Source organism: Herpailurus yagouaroundi, unplaced genomic scaffold, assembly GCF_014898765.1.
Source record: "Herpailurus yagouaroundi ecotype Mexico unplaced genomic scaffold, PumYag 202, whole genome shotgun sequence".
Lineage (NCBI taxonomy): Eukaryota > Metazoa > Chordata > Mammalia > Carnivora > Felidae > Herpailurus > Herpailurus yagouaroundi.
In genome coordinates, this window is record NW_024412433.1 from 472,872 (window position 1) to 490,457 (window position 17,586).

The following is a 17,586-nucleotide window of genomic DNA, read 5'->3' on the forward strand; positions in this document are numbered from 1 at the left end:
AAATAAATAAATAAATAAATAAATAAATAAATAAATAAATAAATAAAATTAAAAAAAAAAAAAAAAAGATGGTCACAAATCCGAAAACCCGAAAGAAATGGATGATTTCCTAGACACTATAAATTACCAAAATGGAACCAAGAACTGGAAAATCTGACTAATAGTATTGAACAGCTGAATAAAATATACCAATGAAAACCGGGGGGGGGGGGGGGAGGAGGAGCGCATCCCCTGGGCAGCTCAGTCCGTTAAGCGACTGGCTCTCTTTTTTTCCTCAGAAATTTTACTATGCTAGGGAGCCTGGGTGGTGGTTAAGCATCTGACTCTTGATCTCCGCTCAAGTCATGGTCTCCTAGTTTGTGGGATGGAGCCTGCCTCTGGCTCTGTGCCAGCAACGGAGTCAGCTTGAGATTCTCTCTTTGCATCTCTCCTGCTTACACGCTCTCTCCTCTCTTAAAATAAATAAACATTAAAAGAAAAAAAAGGAGGTGGGGGTAGGACCAAAACCAGACAGAATTAGAGCTGAGTTCTATCCGACACCCATGTCACTTAAGCCACTACAGAAACAGGGACAGCACTCCAATTTATTTTATGAGGACACTACAACTTCAACCACAAACCCAGAGAGATACCTAAGAAAGCAAGCTGGCTAGATAGTGGTATGTCAATCTCACTCATGAATATAAATGCAAAAATTCTCAATGAAATATTTGCTAGCAATTAGGTTCCAGAAATATACCCAAAGCATCTACCTACATAAAGCTGTTACAACAAACTAAAGGAGATAATCACATATGAATAGATGCTGAAAAGTCATATGATAAAATTCAGCAACAAACTCTAATAAAAACTCTAGGGAAACTGCTTAAATATAATCCAGGGTGTTTCCAAACATTAATGTCAAATATTATTCTCTCAACAACAGAATACTAAATCTATTTAAATTACAATCACTAATTAGGTAGGGATGTCCATTACCACCATAATTGTTTTAAAATACTTACTAGAAATTCCAAACTTACACACAACGGAACAAAATCCCCATGTACCACCCATCATCCAGCTTCAGCAATGATCGATTCAATGTTTCAAATATCCCCTCTGCCGCTGTCATCATCCTTGATTATGAATCCCTTATTTCTAACAGTAAGGACTTTTTAAAATGACAAATATTATTAAGGAAAATGAACAAATTTTGAATATAATATCCAATCAGCACTCCTATTTCTGATTGTCTGTTTCTGGTTGTTCCTGTAAGATCCAAGTTAAGATCTTCATATTGCAATCTCACCACGGTTACTGAATACTACTACACTTTGACAAGTTTAGTGAGAATTCAGTGAAACAACAAAATGAGAAAACAACCTTTTTCACTGATAAGACTACACAGAAAACATAGATAGTCCAAGAATTCTAAAATAACAATTTAGTAAGGTAGCTAGATATAAGGCAAATATAAAATAAATAATTTCTCTCCATTTTAGTTATGACGATAAAGAAGTGGAAACGGGAGAAATGCCATTTACAACAGAATTAAAACAAAAAGCAACCAAACACGTAAGAACAAACTTAGAAAAAAGAAAACAGACCCTATGTGAATCAAATCATTTCTATTTCTCCCAAATTAGTATATAAATGTGGTCCAACCCCAAGTGGAATTCTGATGTGGCTTTTTCGCTAAAGGACTGGATAAAATGAGCTTCAGTTCACATAAAAGAATAAGTGCCCGAGGGTGGAAAAGAGTGAGCACTTGCCTTATAGGCTATCACATGTATCTTACTTCAAACCAACCCAGTAGCACAAACGACTATCACGGAGGTCTCCCCTGATCTCCCACAGACCTGCTTCAGCTCACTGAAGCCTGGGTTCTCAACAACTTCCTTCAGCAAGCACCCTGAAGATGCTGTACCTCGAGCCCACCTGTGTTCACCTTACCTTGTTACCCCGTGGAGCAGGACTGAGGATGTCCCATAGGAGAAAAGGGGGACTTTCACTGCTCCTATCAGTTTCCTGGTATGTAAGAGCTACATGGATGTACAAGTTTGGGAAACGGAGAATACCATTATTGGAACAGGCTGTGAATTCTTTAATTTATCAAGTTTTTCTTGTCATATCCTATTTCTTCCATATTGTTTTTTTTTCCCTGAAATATAATTTGAATCCACTGTGATCTTCTAACAATACAGGTTAGAACTAACTAATGTAAAATGAAAGTTGAAAGAGGAATGTTGAACTTTTGAAGAACCAGAACACGGGATGCCAACCACTATGATTAATTTAAACACTGAGTGCAGGCCATTGGCTCTCCTAAACTCAATGTGGTCAAATGAAAATTTTATTCTTTCAGGTTGTGCTCATTCTAGAGGCTAGCAATTGTTTAATAAACATTTTTTTTGTTGTTGAACATGGCTTCCACAGAACAATACTCCCATCCCAATTCACATAGAACAAATCAACTTTTCCAAAACAAAAGATGAAAAACAGACGGATAAAAATGGATTCTTGGCAATAAACGTACATTTTTTTTTGCTAGTGGTATTTATACTAGTGGACTGTCCATAACTGCCAACCACAGACATGTTATTCTTATATTTGCATACATTACCCCAATCCACAAAATGACCCTGCAGTATAGGACTCCAAATATCCATAATCTCGTATCCAGAACTCTTGGAATGTTTGGCATTCAGATTCTTTGGATTGGAGGAAGGTACTTGTATAGCATACAACACAACATCCTCAACGGCCTCTAGGGCAGCACATTCCACAATCAAACGTATTTTCTATAGTGGCATATATGACCGTTAGCATAAAGTGGCACAAACACAGAATATAAAATGGCTTCAACCCAATTCCACTGCCAAATGAGTTATGATGTTCCCATCTCTGTGGGGGAAAACATTTAAAAAAAATTTTTAAAGCATTTTCTGCTTTTGAAATTTAAAAAGACCTGAATCACACTTAGGAATGACAACAGAGGGTGGTCCTTCCTTCCCTCGCCACTTCCCTGGGTCACCCCGCTAGCTCAAAAGCAGTCAGAATGCAAATATGATCTGGTTGAGAAGCCCTTGATCTTTACACTGGGCTTCTGGGTCAGGCGAGAGATCAAAGTGGAAAACAGGAAAAAACATCAGGATCACCTTCACAGCCGTATGTTGCCAGGACCTGACAGAGCAGCGCACATTGTGAGTCAGGGTACTGGCTGGTACAAAGAAAGTCCGAGTGGGAGCTACCAAAACGGAAAACAATGGGACCTCAAATTACAAGCACTGGGAAACAGCTTTCGTGACCCCTACGCTATCACGTATCACTAAGATGGCAAGACTATTTTAGAACATTAGACTTCTTTTGAGATATTACGATTTGAGTCGCTCAAGAAACACTTGAGAACTTCCTATGTGCTGGTCATCGTGCTAGACAACGGGTAAGGGTGACAAGACTCACACATCTCCTGCCCCTCAAAAGACCAACAATCCGGTACAAAGCTACCACAGAGAATAAAGGCTGACACCAGGCGCAAACCTAACCCAGCCAGAGGAAACCGACTCTGGGCCGAATCTCTAACAACAGAGCAGAAGGTGGGGAGGTAACCGGGTTTCGAGCCAAAAGAAGGGTTTGGGCCAAGAACAAAGGTGACAAAGACCCAACAGTTTGAACGGAAAGTTCAAGGCGCTGGGTCAGGCGTCTGTGGAAGGGGGAGGACAGAGAAGGTGGGGCTGGTGCTGATAAAAATGAGTCCAGAAAGGTAGAAAGGTGGCCAGGTCTTGTGGGTCCTGCGGCCATCCCAGCTGAGCTTTTACTGAGAGCAACGGCAGCCACAGGTCGCCACATCTCAGGCTTTCATGGGAATGGCGGCCCCTCCCCACCTCCATCCTTCCGGATTTAGCTGTGCACAGGGCCGGGACCTCCTCCTCCTCGCCCCAGCTCTAATCGGCGGCCAGGAAGAGCCTGGAAACTTAACAAGACAACGAGGACTTGTTGAGGCTTACTCTCGGCTAGAGGACGGCGGGGTGGACAACGGGAGAGCCGCACGACAAAACCCGCCCCGCAGGACGCAGCCCGGACTTTCCCTCCCCAACCACGACCGCCAGCGCCCCAGGCCCATTATCAGAGTGGTCCACGTACTCTGCACAGGACGCGCAAGGGGTCGCTCGGGTTCTTCCGGACACCTCCCGCCGTGAGGGCCCGAGGAGGGCCAGGGAGGGCCGGGGACCCCGGGGCGGGCAGGGTAGGGGAGGGCCGGGGACCCCGGGTGGGCAGGGTGGGGGAGGGCCCGGGGTCCCGAGGAGTAGGAGAACCGGGGAAGGTGAGGAAGGGGCGGGGAGGGCTCGCGGAAAGTCCGCGAGCGTCGAGGAGGGTCAGGCACACCGATCCTGCCGCCCCTCCCCCACACCCAAAAAGCCGCCCCGCCCGAGCGCCCCCGGAGCCGGTCGACCGCCGCCCCGAGCGGACCCCCACCGCTTCTGCATCGGCCCACAGCTCACGCCCCTGCGACCGCGGAACCCACGGCAAGACACTCACCGCGGAGAAGCCAAAGAACAGCAGTAACCGACCGCGCCGCGGACCCGCCCAGTGCCCGACGTCCGCCCGCGCCCCGCCCTTCCCCGCCCCGTGCGCGGATGGCGTCATCACGCCGACCCGCTCCCTGCTCCCTTGTCAACGCTGTCCTCGCCCTGGCGCGACCTGGCCTCCCTCCCCACCCCCACTCGCCGGCTTCCGAGTGCGCAGGCGCAGGCCCATCCGCGTTTTCCGCCTCTGCGCAGGCGCCGTGCCCCTCCCACGGCGGTTGGCCATATAGAGGCTGGGGGTGGGGGGGGGAGGTCAAGCGTAGCCTCTTCTCCTTTACCAAGATGGCGGCTTGTCCCTGTTTCGCCACAGTTCCTACCTTATGAGCTTGGTTTCCTTACGCTGATAAAGTGGAAGAGGTAATGTGAGTCTTTGCCTTGTGAGTACCTAGAGTGGGGTGAAGGGCATCTCTTTACAAGGAGCTAAGTGGCTGCTGAGGAGAAGAGAGGCGGACGGGGATAGGGCAGGTCACAGTAAGACTGCGGAGCGACCACGGGGCGGGAGCCTTCGCCTCTGGCCCTCTCCTCCGGGAAGATGGCGGCAGCACCGAGCCGGGAGCACCAGAGCGGGACAGCGGAGGATACTGAGAGCGGCCGACTGGGGCTGGTCTAGCCCCGGGCCGCCGTCGTCTCGGTGGTGCCGAGGCCTCGCCTCCATTGGCTGCTGCGGGTCACGTGGGCCGGCGGGCCTGTGCGCGGACCATCGAGTTGGGCGCCCGTCCCCGGGGACGTGGCCTTCGTGCGCCCGTGCTGGGGCCTGCGCCCGGGGGGAGGGAGTGGCGGGCACGGCCCCTCGCGGTCTACTTGTGTGGTCGCGAGGTGAGACCTGGGGCGCGTCCCCAAGCCCACTGCGGCCACGCGGCTCGGGGACGGGAGGGCGACCCGCCCGGCCCGGGCCGCGTCGGCCCGGGTGCCCTTTCTCCCCGTCGGCGGCCTGCAGGCCCACAGCTGTCGGACCCAAATGCGTTCGCACAGGGCGCCTTTCTTCAAGACCCCGACCGAACGCAAACTCAGTTGCTGAGACTCTGATGGGCTACGGCACAGTGTTGGGGACGCTGGGGGATACCGACAGGGCACGTTAGGCACTTGCTAAGTGTTCTCTACCATCGACTCGGAAAAAGAGAGTCAGACTTTGTAGGAGGGTTTGCACGCCGTGTGCATCCAAAGAGAAAACCTCCCCGTGTATTGTTTACAAAACAATATTTATGATCAGATGAAACCTCTGCGGGGATGTAGGTGAGTGGAATCTCCAGGAACAGGGTGACTTGTCCTTCAGTTTTGAGTTTGGTTTCAAGGCCCTGTTAACTTTTTTTTTTTAAGTTTACTTATTTTTGACAGAGACGGAGTGCGAGCATGAGCTGGGGAGGGCCAGAGTGAGAGAGGGAGACACAGAATCTGAAGCAGGATCCAGGTTCCGAGCTGTTAGCACTCAGAGCCTGACGCGGGGCTTGAACTCACGAACCGTGAGATCATGAGTTGGGCCGAAGCTGGACGCTTAACCGACTGAGCCACCCAGGTGCCCCTTTGAGGTCCTGTTACGACAGGGCACGTCACAAGTAGGATTTTTGTCTGAAGCAGCTGGTAGTGCTGTCCTACAGAATAACTTTAGCGTTCATGGATGGAGCCAAACCTGGGGTATTGAAACATTGCATGAAACCTCGTCTTCAAGTTTAACGATTTTGATAAAAAATAAGCACCCCCAAGCTAACCTTGTTAAGTACGTTTGATATTAAGGTACTTGGAAGCGGTGTTTTAAAATAGTTGAAAAGATATTTGGTTAAAAAAGTCTTCCATCGCTTGAACTCCCAGTTCTCTGGGTCTGAAACATCAACCATCAGCCTATCATGAGACTTTTAGGCTAGGGAAAAATGGAGCACACCCCTTCAAGTCTTGAGGGACAACATTCAAAAGCCAGATAAATAATTTACAGTGAGGATTAAACTTCCTTTCCTACGCTAACTTCCATTAGATCTTCTGTGTGCCAAGCACTGTTGATGGGCTTACCTGATTTTCTCTAATCAGGTTAGCCTCACTTGGATAAATGTACAGTGAGTTTAAGGAGAACGCTCCTAAGGTGCCATCAGCCCACGTTCCTGGGCACCTCTGGGGCCAACCCCAGCTGGATCTCTGCACAGGGCCCTTTCTCATTAGCCAAGCTCCGCCTCTCGGCAGCCTGATGGGAGAACTTGGGTCATCGAGTTTTATGTGTTTCTTTTGCTTCGTTTTTCTTGTTTAGGGCTATTGGTTCGGCCTCATGACTTCACTTCAGCAGTTCAATTCAAAAGCGTTTATTGGGAATTGTGTGCCAGATACTTTTAAGCGTTCTAGGGTCATGAAGATAAAGAGGATATAGACTTTTTTTTCTTTTCCTTAAGCAGCTTATGGTCTAGTATGGGGTATTCACTTGTAAAGTAACTAGGTTACAGAGTTTTTAGTGCAGTAGTAGAGATACATACAAGATACAGAGATGTGAAGGAGGAGGCGGTAGTTACTGTTGGAAAGTTTTTACAAAGAATATGGTTCTTGAACTGGTTTAGGGGATGAGGGTTTTTCCAAGATGAGGTGTTCTAAATAGAAAGACTAGCTTATGCCAAGGGGATGCGTGACAGCCATAGCTGGTGGCACAAATGGGCAAGAGGTTGAGAATTTTGGCATGCTGCTAATAACATCTCAAGTGGTAGAGGGCTTGCCCGAGGTCCTGTTATAAAGGACTTTATGCCCTTCAGTCAGCCCAATCTAGGGCACTGTAACTTGGACAGGATTTCAAGTGATTACATTGTCCACCTGGATGATTTATATGAGCTTTAGTGACAAGTGGATGAGATAGGCTCTCCATTAATGCTTCCCATCTGAAACTTGTTTATTTACCGAAAGGGTTTGAGCAGAGAACACATTTTTTGAAGTACCAAGTGGTACTTACATTTGATAAGGCCCATTCAGCATACATCCATCTCACAGGGCTAGATTCATCCCTTTCCTATTAAAAAATAACCAAGCTCCTGGAAGAAACACAGCACACAGCTGAGTTCTCAGTTGCCACGTTATGGTAGCAAGAAGTCCGGCATGCATATTGGAAAAGTTTTTGGCCAAGTGGAAAAACAGCCAGAGAGCATCAGTGAGTCAAAATGCTTTTTCCCTTAAGTTATGAAAACACCACAACATTTCCCATTTGAAAACCAAGAAAACCAAACTCTTCATCGGTATGCCATTTTAAAAATTGATGACACAAGTTAGTTTGGGCTAAAGTAAGTTTGTTTTTTGTGTGTTTTTGTTGTTGTTTTATAGTGCTAAAATCAGAGACATTTTAGAAGCAATGGCCCTAGTAGGCTGTTCTGCCAGGCATACTAAAGGTCCTCGAATACTGCTAGAGACGAGCCAGACGTGTTGTTCCAGACATGTCTGGGCATCATGTTGTGTTAGTCATTTTGATGCTTGCCATTAATTTGGTAACAATACGTTGTGTGTACTCTGCCTTAATACTTTTTATTGGCATTCATGAATTTTAAAGTTAAAAATGAATTTTATTTCAATCAAGGTTATACCTTCAAGTAGTTTCAAGGAGGAGAAATAGGGCCCCTGGGTGGCTCAGTTGGTTGAGTGTCTGACTTCAGTCCAGGTCATCATCCCGCAGTTGGTGAGTTCAAGCCCCACATTGGGCTCGCTGCTGTCAGCCTGTCAGCACAGAGCCTCCTTTGGATCCTCTGTCCCCCATCTCTGCCCCTCCCCTGCTCTCCCCAAAGTAAATAAGCGTTTAAAAAAAAAAAAAAAAAAAAAGGAGGAGAAATAAACGTAGAAAGGCTTGTACGAAGACACTATGAATCTCCTTCCCCAGTCGTGTCTCCTCTCCTGCAGAGCATACACGTCCATCTCTTGGTGGGTTTCTTTGGTCTTTGCCTCTGACTCTAAACAGCACGTGTTCGCCTGCTCAGTTATTGCTCTTTTCTCTCCTGTTGCACACCTTGTCTCCTTACTTGACTCAATGGATATGAAGTTTCTAGCTTTCTTTCACTGCTCTGCCTTCTCTGTGTAAATACACGGCTGCCTAAAGCACATGCACCGTTAGTTTGGTTAGTCCAGTATTTAGTGTTTGAGTTTTTACTGCATAGTGCCATTCACAGCTAGGCAACTGGTGTGATGGGATTGCTTTTCCTTTCCTGGATCAGGTTTTGTTTTCCCTGAAGTTCTTGTGAGTCTTGTTTTTTGTGTGTTTAGTTTTCTGTATGTTTGTCATTAAAATTTAACCCCAAATTCAACAGTTGTCTAAATTTCTTTCAAGAAGTGGAGTCTTTTTGGGGGCTCCTGGGTGGCTCAGTTAGTTAAGTGGCCGACTTCGGCTCAGGTCATCATCTCATGGTTCACAAGTTCGAGCCCCACCTCGGGCTCTGTGCTGATAGCGCAGAGCCTGGAGCCTGCTTTGCATTCTGTGTCTCCCTCTCTCTCTCTGCCCCTCCCCCGCTCAAACTCTGTCTCAAAAATAAATAAATGTTAAAAAAATTTTTAAAAAGAGAAAGAATGGAGTCTTTTTTTATCTGGTGAAATTCAATATTTCATTAATCTCCTTTTGAATAAATCTCCCCCAGGCTCCCATCTGCTGGGATCTTCCTGAAGATCTCACCACCCACTTGCGTTGGGTCCTTGGTTTCCTGGAACCCATGTCTCCATCTCTCTTCACTTACTACTCTCTCATTTTGATGAAGCACTTCCTCAAGAAGTCGTCTGGGAACAGACGCATGAGAGGGAATGTTTTGAGAACACGTGTGTTTGAAAAGTGCTTTACTTCTACCCATGTATCTGAGTGAGACTTGGACACCATTTTGCTCCATCTTCTAACTTCCAGGGTTATTACTGAAGGCTTCAGCCATTCTGATTCCTTGGTCTTCATGTGTGGCTATTTCTTCTCTGAAGCTTAGTGGATCGTCTCTCTGAAGTTCAAAACACCCAGTGCAGCAATGTCCCTTGGAGTCAGTTTTCATCTAATGTCTTGCCTTACTTTAGGTTCCTTTATTTGGAAACTCCTGTTCTTTAACTCTGGGCATTTTTCTTGATTTATTGCTTTGATTTGTTCCCATTCACTTTCTCTCTGTAGAATTAGACTATCGTACCTTCTGGACTGACACTCTGGTTTTGCTCAGGTTGTCCACCTTCTTTCTGGAATATATTCTCAGCTTTATTCTGAACGTGCTGTTGAGTTCTCACTTTATTTCTCTAGGAATGTTCTCTTACTCGCTGTGTCTTCTGACACCCTGGTTTTGTTTCATAGCTGTTGTACCTCCTCTTATCTCTCTGAGGACATTTCTGAGTTAAGGTTTTCTTTTGCCCAAGTCACAGTTTACTTCAGGCTGCTTTCTGTTTGAGGTTTGGCTTTCATATCGAAGCCTTTCCGTGGTATCTGGTGGTATTTTCCCTGTGCTCATGTGGCAGTAGGTGGGGTTTGCCAGCTGTGGCATTCAGTGCAGAGGCACTGGCTGGGCCATTTCCTTGCAGCACTCTGTCAGCTTCCTTCTGTCTCTCCAGATTTTCCACAAAAATACCTTCTTGCCTCTCGCCTGTGTCCAGGGGGCCAAGTTTGGGAGAAGACTACAATCTTTGCAGTAACTACAGATGAACTTCTGTGTCTTCAGAATGGTGCCTCACCCGCCATTGTAACGGGTACCCCCATTCCAAAGATTCTAGTTCCCTTTCCAGGGGAAAAATCACAGCCTTTAACCAGGGTGTGAAAGGCAAAAAAAAAAAAGCCCTTTTTAATAGTATTTTCTGATCATTTTTCTTCCTGGGTGTCCATCAGCAATGTTACTTTTAGCTTACAACATGAATTTCACTTACATTTGTAATTCTTCTGTTCTTTACTACTCCTTTGTAGCCTACGTGTGGGTTTTCCTTTGTCTTACATGTGTGCTGAAATGCCCTAGCAGAAAAGAAGAGGTGAAAAAGGTCAGTCTTCACAGTCAAGAAATTGAAATGGCCGGGAAGCAAAGAAAGATTTCAGTTTTGCTCATGTCAGAGAATTGACATTGAATGCATATTTCACCTAGAAGTTGGAAGAAGTAAACATGACCATTTTAGTTATCAAGTGTGAGGGGGGGCATGTGTACTCAGGTGTTGTGGGGTATAAATACTTTAGCTCATTGGGAGGGTAATTTTGCCTCTATAATGACTATCCATGTACCCCCCTCTAGTCTTATCATTGAATATGTGTGAATTTTTCCTGTGTGTAGAGTTGCTGGCTCTAGTGAGCAGAGAATATGTTTTCCAGCAGTGTTTGTAATCAGATACATACACAAAGCATGCAGTATCAGTAGAGAATTTCTGTTTTCATTCAACGTGCAGTTATTAATAAATGGGAAATTTGCACATAAAATTTGGAAACACAGCCATGATGCATTTTAAATGGAATTAAGACGGGGCGCCTGGGTGGCTCAGTCGGTTAAGCAGCCGACTTTGGCTCAGGTCATGATCTCACGGTCCATGAGTTCGAGCCCCGTGTCGGGCTCTGTGCTCAGAGCCTGGAGCCTGTTTCAGATTCTGTGTCTCCCTCTATCTGATCCCTCTGTCTCCCTCTATCCCTCCCCTGTTCATGCTCTGTCTCTCTCTGTCTCAAAAATAAATAAACGTTAAAAAAATTTTTTTAAATGGAATTAAGTGTAGCAAGTGGTAAAACAATGCGTATACTATGATCATATTTTTATTTGAATCATGTATTACATATCCAAGAAAAACCCTTAGATAAAACAATTTTGGAGATATTTCTTAGACAAGAATCAGGAGAAATTGCCAGTTTTATGTTGTCTTATTGTAGTTGTGTTTTACAATTTTTTTTTAATGTTTATTTCTTTTGAGAGTGAGAAAGAAAGAACGAGCAAGGGAGGGGCAGAGAGAGTGTGAGAATCCCAAGTGGATTCCACGCTCAGCACGGAGCCCGACATGGGGCCCAGTCCATGACCACGAGATCATGACTTGAGCCAATGTCAAGAGTCGATTGCTTAACTGACAGAGCCACCCAGGTGCCTCCATGTTCTACAGTCTTTTTATGATGAAAGTCCTTTTCCTTGGTAGACCAGCACTGCAGCAGACTCACTATAGTGGTAATAAAATCAGTATTAATGTGGCCTTCTGGCCCCTGCCCATCCTATCCCAGGGTCTGTCATGGGTGTAGGAGCTTCTCAGGAGGCTGAGCTGCACCCTGAGACCCCACCTGCTATGGGAATAGCAGGCCTCATCTGGAGCAAGGAGAGTAGGGAGCCAGTATTTCGTTAGCAGGTACCGTTCGGCAATCTATATGAATTTTTTTTTACAAATAAGTGTTTTCTGAAAACTCTTTCAGGTTTTCCTTTTATTTGTATGAATTGGTATTTTTAGACATTGCTGAAGGTGGACCTTGTGAGACGTAACAGCAGTGCTTGTCCGTTAGTATAGATGGTGAGGCCTTTGCTCTTTCTGCCAGACTGGACAAAGTGTTGAGACATTTGTAAAGTGAGGGAGGTGGTCCTCACCGGACTAGGAGTCAGGAGGCCTGGACTTCAGTTTGGAGCCCAGTCTTTTTTTGTTTTTGTTTTTTTTTTTTGTTAAGTTTATTTTTCAAAAAATTTTAAAAATGTTTATATTTTCAAGAGAGAGAGAGAGAGAGAGAGCACAAGCTGGGGAAGGAGCAGAGATAGAGGGGGGCACAGAACTTGAAGCAGGCTCCAGGCACCTAGCTGTCAGCACAGAGCCTGATGCAGTGCTTGAACTCCCAAACCATGAGATCATGACCTGAGCCGAAGTCGGACACTCAACCGACTGAGCCACCAGCTGCCCCTAAGTTTATTTACTTATTTTGAGAGAGCAAGTAGGAGAGGAGCAGAGAGGGAGAGACAGAATCCCAAGCAGTTTCTGTGCTGCCAGCGCAGAGCCAGACGTAGGGCTTGAACTCGTGAAACTGAGATTATGACCTGAGCTGAAACCAAGAGTCTGGTGCTTAACCGCCTAATCACCTGAGCCACCCAGGTGCCCCTAGGGCCCATTCTTAATCACCTTTGTGACTCAGGGTGTTTCTTGACCTATAGGACTTTAGCTCCTTCTTTTTAAAGATAAGAAAGCTGAATCTGAAATTTTGTTGTTATTACCCTTCTGATAGCACAGAACACTTGATCAACTGACTCAGTTTGTCAGAAACTCAGTTTTCAAGTTTGGAAGGACGGCACATGTAGCACATTCTGTGACCCATTTCAAGGATGCACAAGTGATAGGAAAAGCTTTGCCTAGTAAAGCTTTTATTTGCTGATTCCTACGCAACAGGCCCCATGCCCTTTATTTCCAGCAGTGGTTCAACCCAGGTGATTTTGGCCCCCAGAGAACATCTGGCAGTGTCTGGAGCCTTTTTTGGTTGTCGTGACTCGGGTGCTACTGGCATCTAGTGGTTAGAGGCCAGAGGTGCTAGGCATCCTACAGTGCCTAGGACAGCCCGTGACAAAGAATTGTCTGATTGAGGAGGTCAGCAGGGCTGAGGTTGAGAAGGCCTGCTTTGCAGGGTTAGTCCTTAGAAGGGTTCTGGGCTGTAGCTGTCATAGGCTCCATTTTCCAGTTAAGAGTGGAGGCTGCCTGGACGAAGCTCCTTGCACGAGTGGCTGGTTTAGGGCCGCGTTGCCCGTACTGTTGGAGCCCTCACATCACAGATCTCCAGGAGGGTGGTGGTAATAGACCGTCCTCACGGAGCCTATTGTGTGCGCTCTGGTGGAGCACGACGTATGGGCTAACTCAATCCTCACAGTGGTACCACCATTGAGAGCAGCTCCTTTTTACAGGAATGGAGACGGGGCCCAATCAAGATCCGTAACTGTTCCATCCTTGTCTTTGACGCCAGTTTTAGAAGTTCGACACATGTAAACATTCAGCCTTGACCTGTTTATCTGGTGTTTCCTTGCTGTCTCTAGGGCTCCTCCAAAGCTTGGGGTGGAGAAGGCAGTATCCTATCCACACACTCTTTTCTAGCCCAAGAGTGGGGCCGTCCAAGCCTTTGCAGCAAGATAGATGGTCTACTCTGAAATAAATACTAAAATTGTCTTGCACCCCTTAGACTTTTGAATCTCTTTCCTTGGTTCAATCATCAAAGATTAATTTCTCACCAAGTATCAGCAAGTTTCAGGTAAGGAAGTGGAGGGAAATGGAAGTTCCACTCCTAGAGTGCGCAGTCGTGCAGGGCCCATCTCTGCGGTAACCTGTAGACAGCTGCTGTCCATCCATGTGTGGCCGCTGTACGGGATCCGCTTTCTTCTCTGAACTCCTTCTGGTCTGGTGTTTCCGTCCTGTTACGGCAACCCAGCACCACCGGCTCCCTGACATCATCTGGTGGATGTGCAGGCCTCGTGGAGTAAGTCCTCTCTTGGTTTTACCTGCCCCGTCCCTGTCTGCATTATAGGATAAGCCATCGGTAGGCTTTTGCTTGTTTTGGATCCCTGTGACACAGCAGAGTAACGGGGTTGTGGCAGATAACCTGTGTGTGCTGTGAGGGAATGAATAGGCAGGACAGCGTTGATTACTAAAATGGGAATATGCTGAGCACTTGTCTTTTGCTAACTTTTGGTGAATTACAGCGGGCTGCTGAATTCCAGAATAGCTTTCTAGACTCAGGGGTACGCTGGACAGAGCAACAAGCCAGTCTAAAGGCCAGGTCCCAACGTGTTGCTCTTGTGTTCTTCAAGCTGCTGTTGAATTTGTGGCCTCAGCCGACCGTGGAGTAACTTTTTCCTGAGGTTTGGATGTGCTCGGATTAACAAACCGTTGTGATCCAAGAGCATTCAGAGCATGTGCCTTCTCCGTGTAGCACACCGTTTAGGGGCCGGCTGCTGCTTGGCCTGGTGTTCTGGCATAAAGCTGTCTCCTTGTGCTCGTTTTCTAGACCCTGTCTTTATCAGCATTCATTTCTTTGTGCGAACCTTCTAGCATCTCACCTCGGGCATGTGGATGGCGCCGGGGACCACATTTATGAAGCAGAGCGGTAATTCTTGGCCTTGCTGTGTTGGGTGAGAGGGGACCCTGTGAACACTGCTCAGCTCTCTCCCCCAACTCAGGAGCAGGACACACCATCAACCAGCAAGGGTGATGATGGCAGTGCTTGAAGCTTCTAGATACAGTGCAGGCTGGACCAGTGCTACTTTTGGTTTCTTTCTGGAGAGGGGAGATAACTTGAGCCTGGTGCATTTAGCAAGTATTGTCGTTTGCCACACGCAGAAAGTGTTGTGGAAATGGTTTTGCCCGTCAAGGGAGGTTCTGCTGTGCGAACTTGCTGGTGGTAGGGTGTGTCAGGCCTTTGTGCGTCACTGGCCCTGTGTGGCTGCAGTTCAGTAAATGGGGCTGGGAGGGAAGGCGCTGTGGGCCAGTGACTCCATCGAGGGGGCCGAGTTCCTCTAATCCCTGGTTCTGAGGCACCCTGCAAGCCTGTGGGTGCGTATGGTTCCTGGGAGAGGGGGAGCAGCCTGCGTGCAGGTGCCTTGATGGCAGCTACCTGCGTGGCAACCGTGCCCGCCCTCCCAGGAGCTTTGCATCTGGAGGCTCCAGAGAGAGCTGGCCTCCACAAACAGCCTTAGGGGAAGTGGCTAGGCTAGAGACGACACCCTGAAAGGACCAGACCTCTCGGAACAAGTAAAGGTAGGAAGGAAAAGGAACACCACCAGACGGAGAGAGCTAGAAGAAATCATTTCGGAAAGGGGGTCAGGTATTTGGCATTTTTTTTTTGTTGCTGTTTTTAAGATCTGGTTGAGGTGAGTGACTTGCTGAGAAGTGTTCTCGTTTCCCAGGGCCGACCCCTCAGTGTCAGATGTGTGGTTTCTGGTTCCTTATTATCTAGGGTTGAAAACTTTTGGCCCTCTGTTTAACTTTCTTTAGTTTTATAATTAAAAAATAACATGAGAGGAAAAGCTAGCCCTGCGTGAACCTTTCCACCTTTCTGTTGTGCCGTTCTGACAGTTGTGAACCGTGTTATTGATGGTGCCCATGACTTAGAGAAGGGGCTGGAGCGTGTCTGCTTGGGACTTGACGCTCACTTTTGTCTTTGTGTTCTTCCTGGTGGAGACAGTGTACTGACTCCTGGACGTCGGGCATCCGGTGAGGACAAGTGTGGGCTCCGGGCACTTGCCACCTGTTGTGCACAAAATCACAAGTATGTGCTGCTCTACACTCTTGTGTGGTGTGCTTTCTGATTTTATTGCTACTTAGCTCATTTAGAACTACCTTTCAAATGGAATTGCTGAATTATGTGTGCTGTTTTGACTTTTTCTGGTGTATAGAATATTAGCTAGGTGGTCCTGAAGTACCAGCTTAAAGCAGTGTTTGTGAGATCAATTTTAAGAATACAATTTTTTTCTTTTGAAACAAGGCTTCTATTTTGATACACTTGCTTATGCTCGGCGCTGACTCGCCAGCCCATGAGACCAAAGTTCTGTGTTGCCTTTGTCGCCCGCCAGTGAGCTCAGCAGTGCTGCCAGGCTGCCTGTGAGCGGGGCCCCTTGGCTCCCGGTGCTCAGCGCAGCAGCGTCTGGGACGTGCAGACAAGAGCCAGCTGCAGCCAGAGGGACCCGTCGCACTCGGGGCTTTCGGGGCCCCTCCTTAGTTTATACAGGTGCTGAAGATGATCACCATGTCCCCTTGAGATCGGTAAGGGCGATTCTTTTCTGAAAGATTGGGCGAACAGAGAGAAAAAGATGGTGTTGCTCCGGGAGAGTCAGCAGTCAATTTGTAGAAGCGTGGGTAGAAAGAAGCCTTTGATCCGTGAAAGACATGTGGCCTTTGCTAGGTCAGCCTCACCTTGTTCTGGGGTGGTTGGGGTTTCGGGTATGCTTCATGCTGGAGATGCTGCTGAGCCGGAGACTGTGTGTGTAAACCTCCAGCCTTTCCATTTCTTTCCAATGCAGTCTTGTTGGTTTCAGGTTGTGCTGGTAGTTTTAGGACTAAATCCCCAAGGAGGAAATGAATGTGAAGGATTCAGTGTGGTCTGTGGGTCTTTCCCTTCCATCTGAGGTCACTGGAGTTGACTTGTATAGTGATTGTCTGCTATCATTCGGGCATGTGGCTTTATTGAAGGCTGTAGCCTGGTTAGCCCTTATTTGGTAAGAATTTTATTTTTTGTTTTTTTCATGTTTACTTATTTATTTTGAGAGAGTGAGCGAGAGAGCGTGCATGCACCTGCGTGAGTGGGGTAGGGGTGGAGAGAGAGAATCCCAAGCAGGCTCTGCGCTGGCAGTACAGAGCCCAACGAACTCCCAAACCAACTCACAAACCGTGAGATCATGACCCAAGCCAAAATGAAGAGTCTGACGCTTAACCGACTGAGCCACCCAGGTGACCCTTGGTAAGAATATTTTAATTCCAAAATGTACTTTTCGTCTGTCTTCTCTCCTCACTGGTCCTGAAGTGGTAGGGTGGTTGTGTGTGTGCTTTCCTCTCTTGTAAGCCATGGCTAAATGACATGGTCGCTCTCCTCACCCCGCCCTGGGCAGTGCTCCTTTTACATGACGTGGCTCACCCCATCTGCTGATGTCTCTGGGTCTGTTGTTGGGGTTCCCAGTGCGAGCTCAGATGGGGCGTTCTGTGCATTTCCCTTGTGGGTGTGGTGTCTGAAAAGCCTGAGGAGCACCGAGAGGCTCCTGCCTTCTGTTGGGGGGCTGGTGTGGGACCCATGCTGACCTTGCTGTCGTCCGGGATGAGCAGCTGTGCATGTCTCAGGTTGTGCTGTCAGCAGCTTCCTTGACACTTTGTGATGGTTTGAAAATCTGTGTTTATGAACTTCGAGAAGATGACGTATAATGGAGGTTAGTAAGATGGAGATAAAACTTTGTTGTGCTACATAGAAGATGAGTGAGATACACACCAAGCCCAACAAATAAACATGTAATCAACTTTGAATTTGAAGGATCAGTGTCATTTGTTTATTTCGAAGATCAGTCATTTATTTATTTAAAAAAAATTTTTTTTTAACGTTTATTTATTTTTGAGACAGAGAGAGACAGAGCATGAATGGGGGAGGGTCAGAGAGAGGGAGACACAGAAT

At 47.0% G+C, this 17,586-nt stretch overlaps 2 protein-coding genes across 5 annotated transcripts in view; one reads left to right on the forward strand and one right to left on the reverse strand.

Annotated features, from left to right (window-relative positions):
* Positions 1-4,999, reverse strand: part of SEPTIN2 (septin 2) — a 35,340-nt gene extending 30,341 nt beyond the window's left edge. For 2 of the 4 annotated variants that reach the window (XM_040450392.1, XM_040450390.1), the window contains exon 1: positions 4,522-4,618. Coding sequence is in view for 1 of the 4 variants with exons in the window: in XM_040450393.1 (XP_040306327.1) it covers positions 3,867-3,872 (6 nt within the window). In the remaining 3 variants the exon portion in view is untranslated. Of the gene's footprint in view, positions 1-3,866; positions 3,956-4,521; positions 4,619-4,885 lie in introns of those variants that run through there. The other 2 variants (XM_040450394.1, XM_040450393.1) reach the window with 2 other exon arrangements.
* HDLBP (high density lipoprotein binding protein) overlaps positions 4,817-17,586 on the forward strand; it is a 72,608-nt gene continuing 59,838 nt past the window's right edge. Inside the window, exon 1 of the mRNA XM_040450389.1 lies at positions 4,817-4,925. The gene's annotated coding sequence lies outside the window, so the exon portion shown is untranslated. The remainder of the gene's footprint in view (positions 4,926-17,586) is intronic.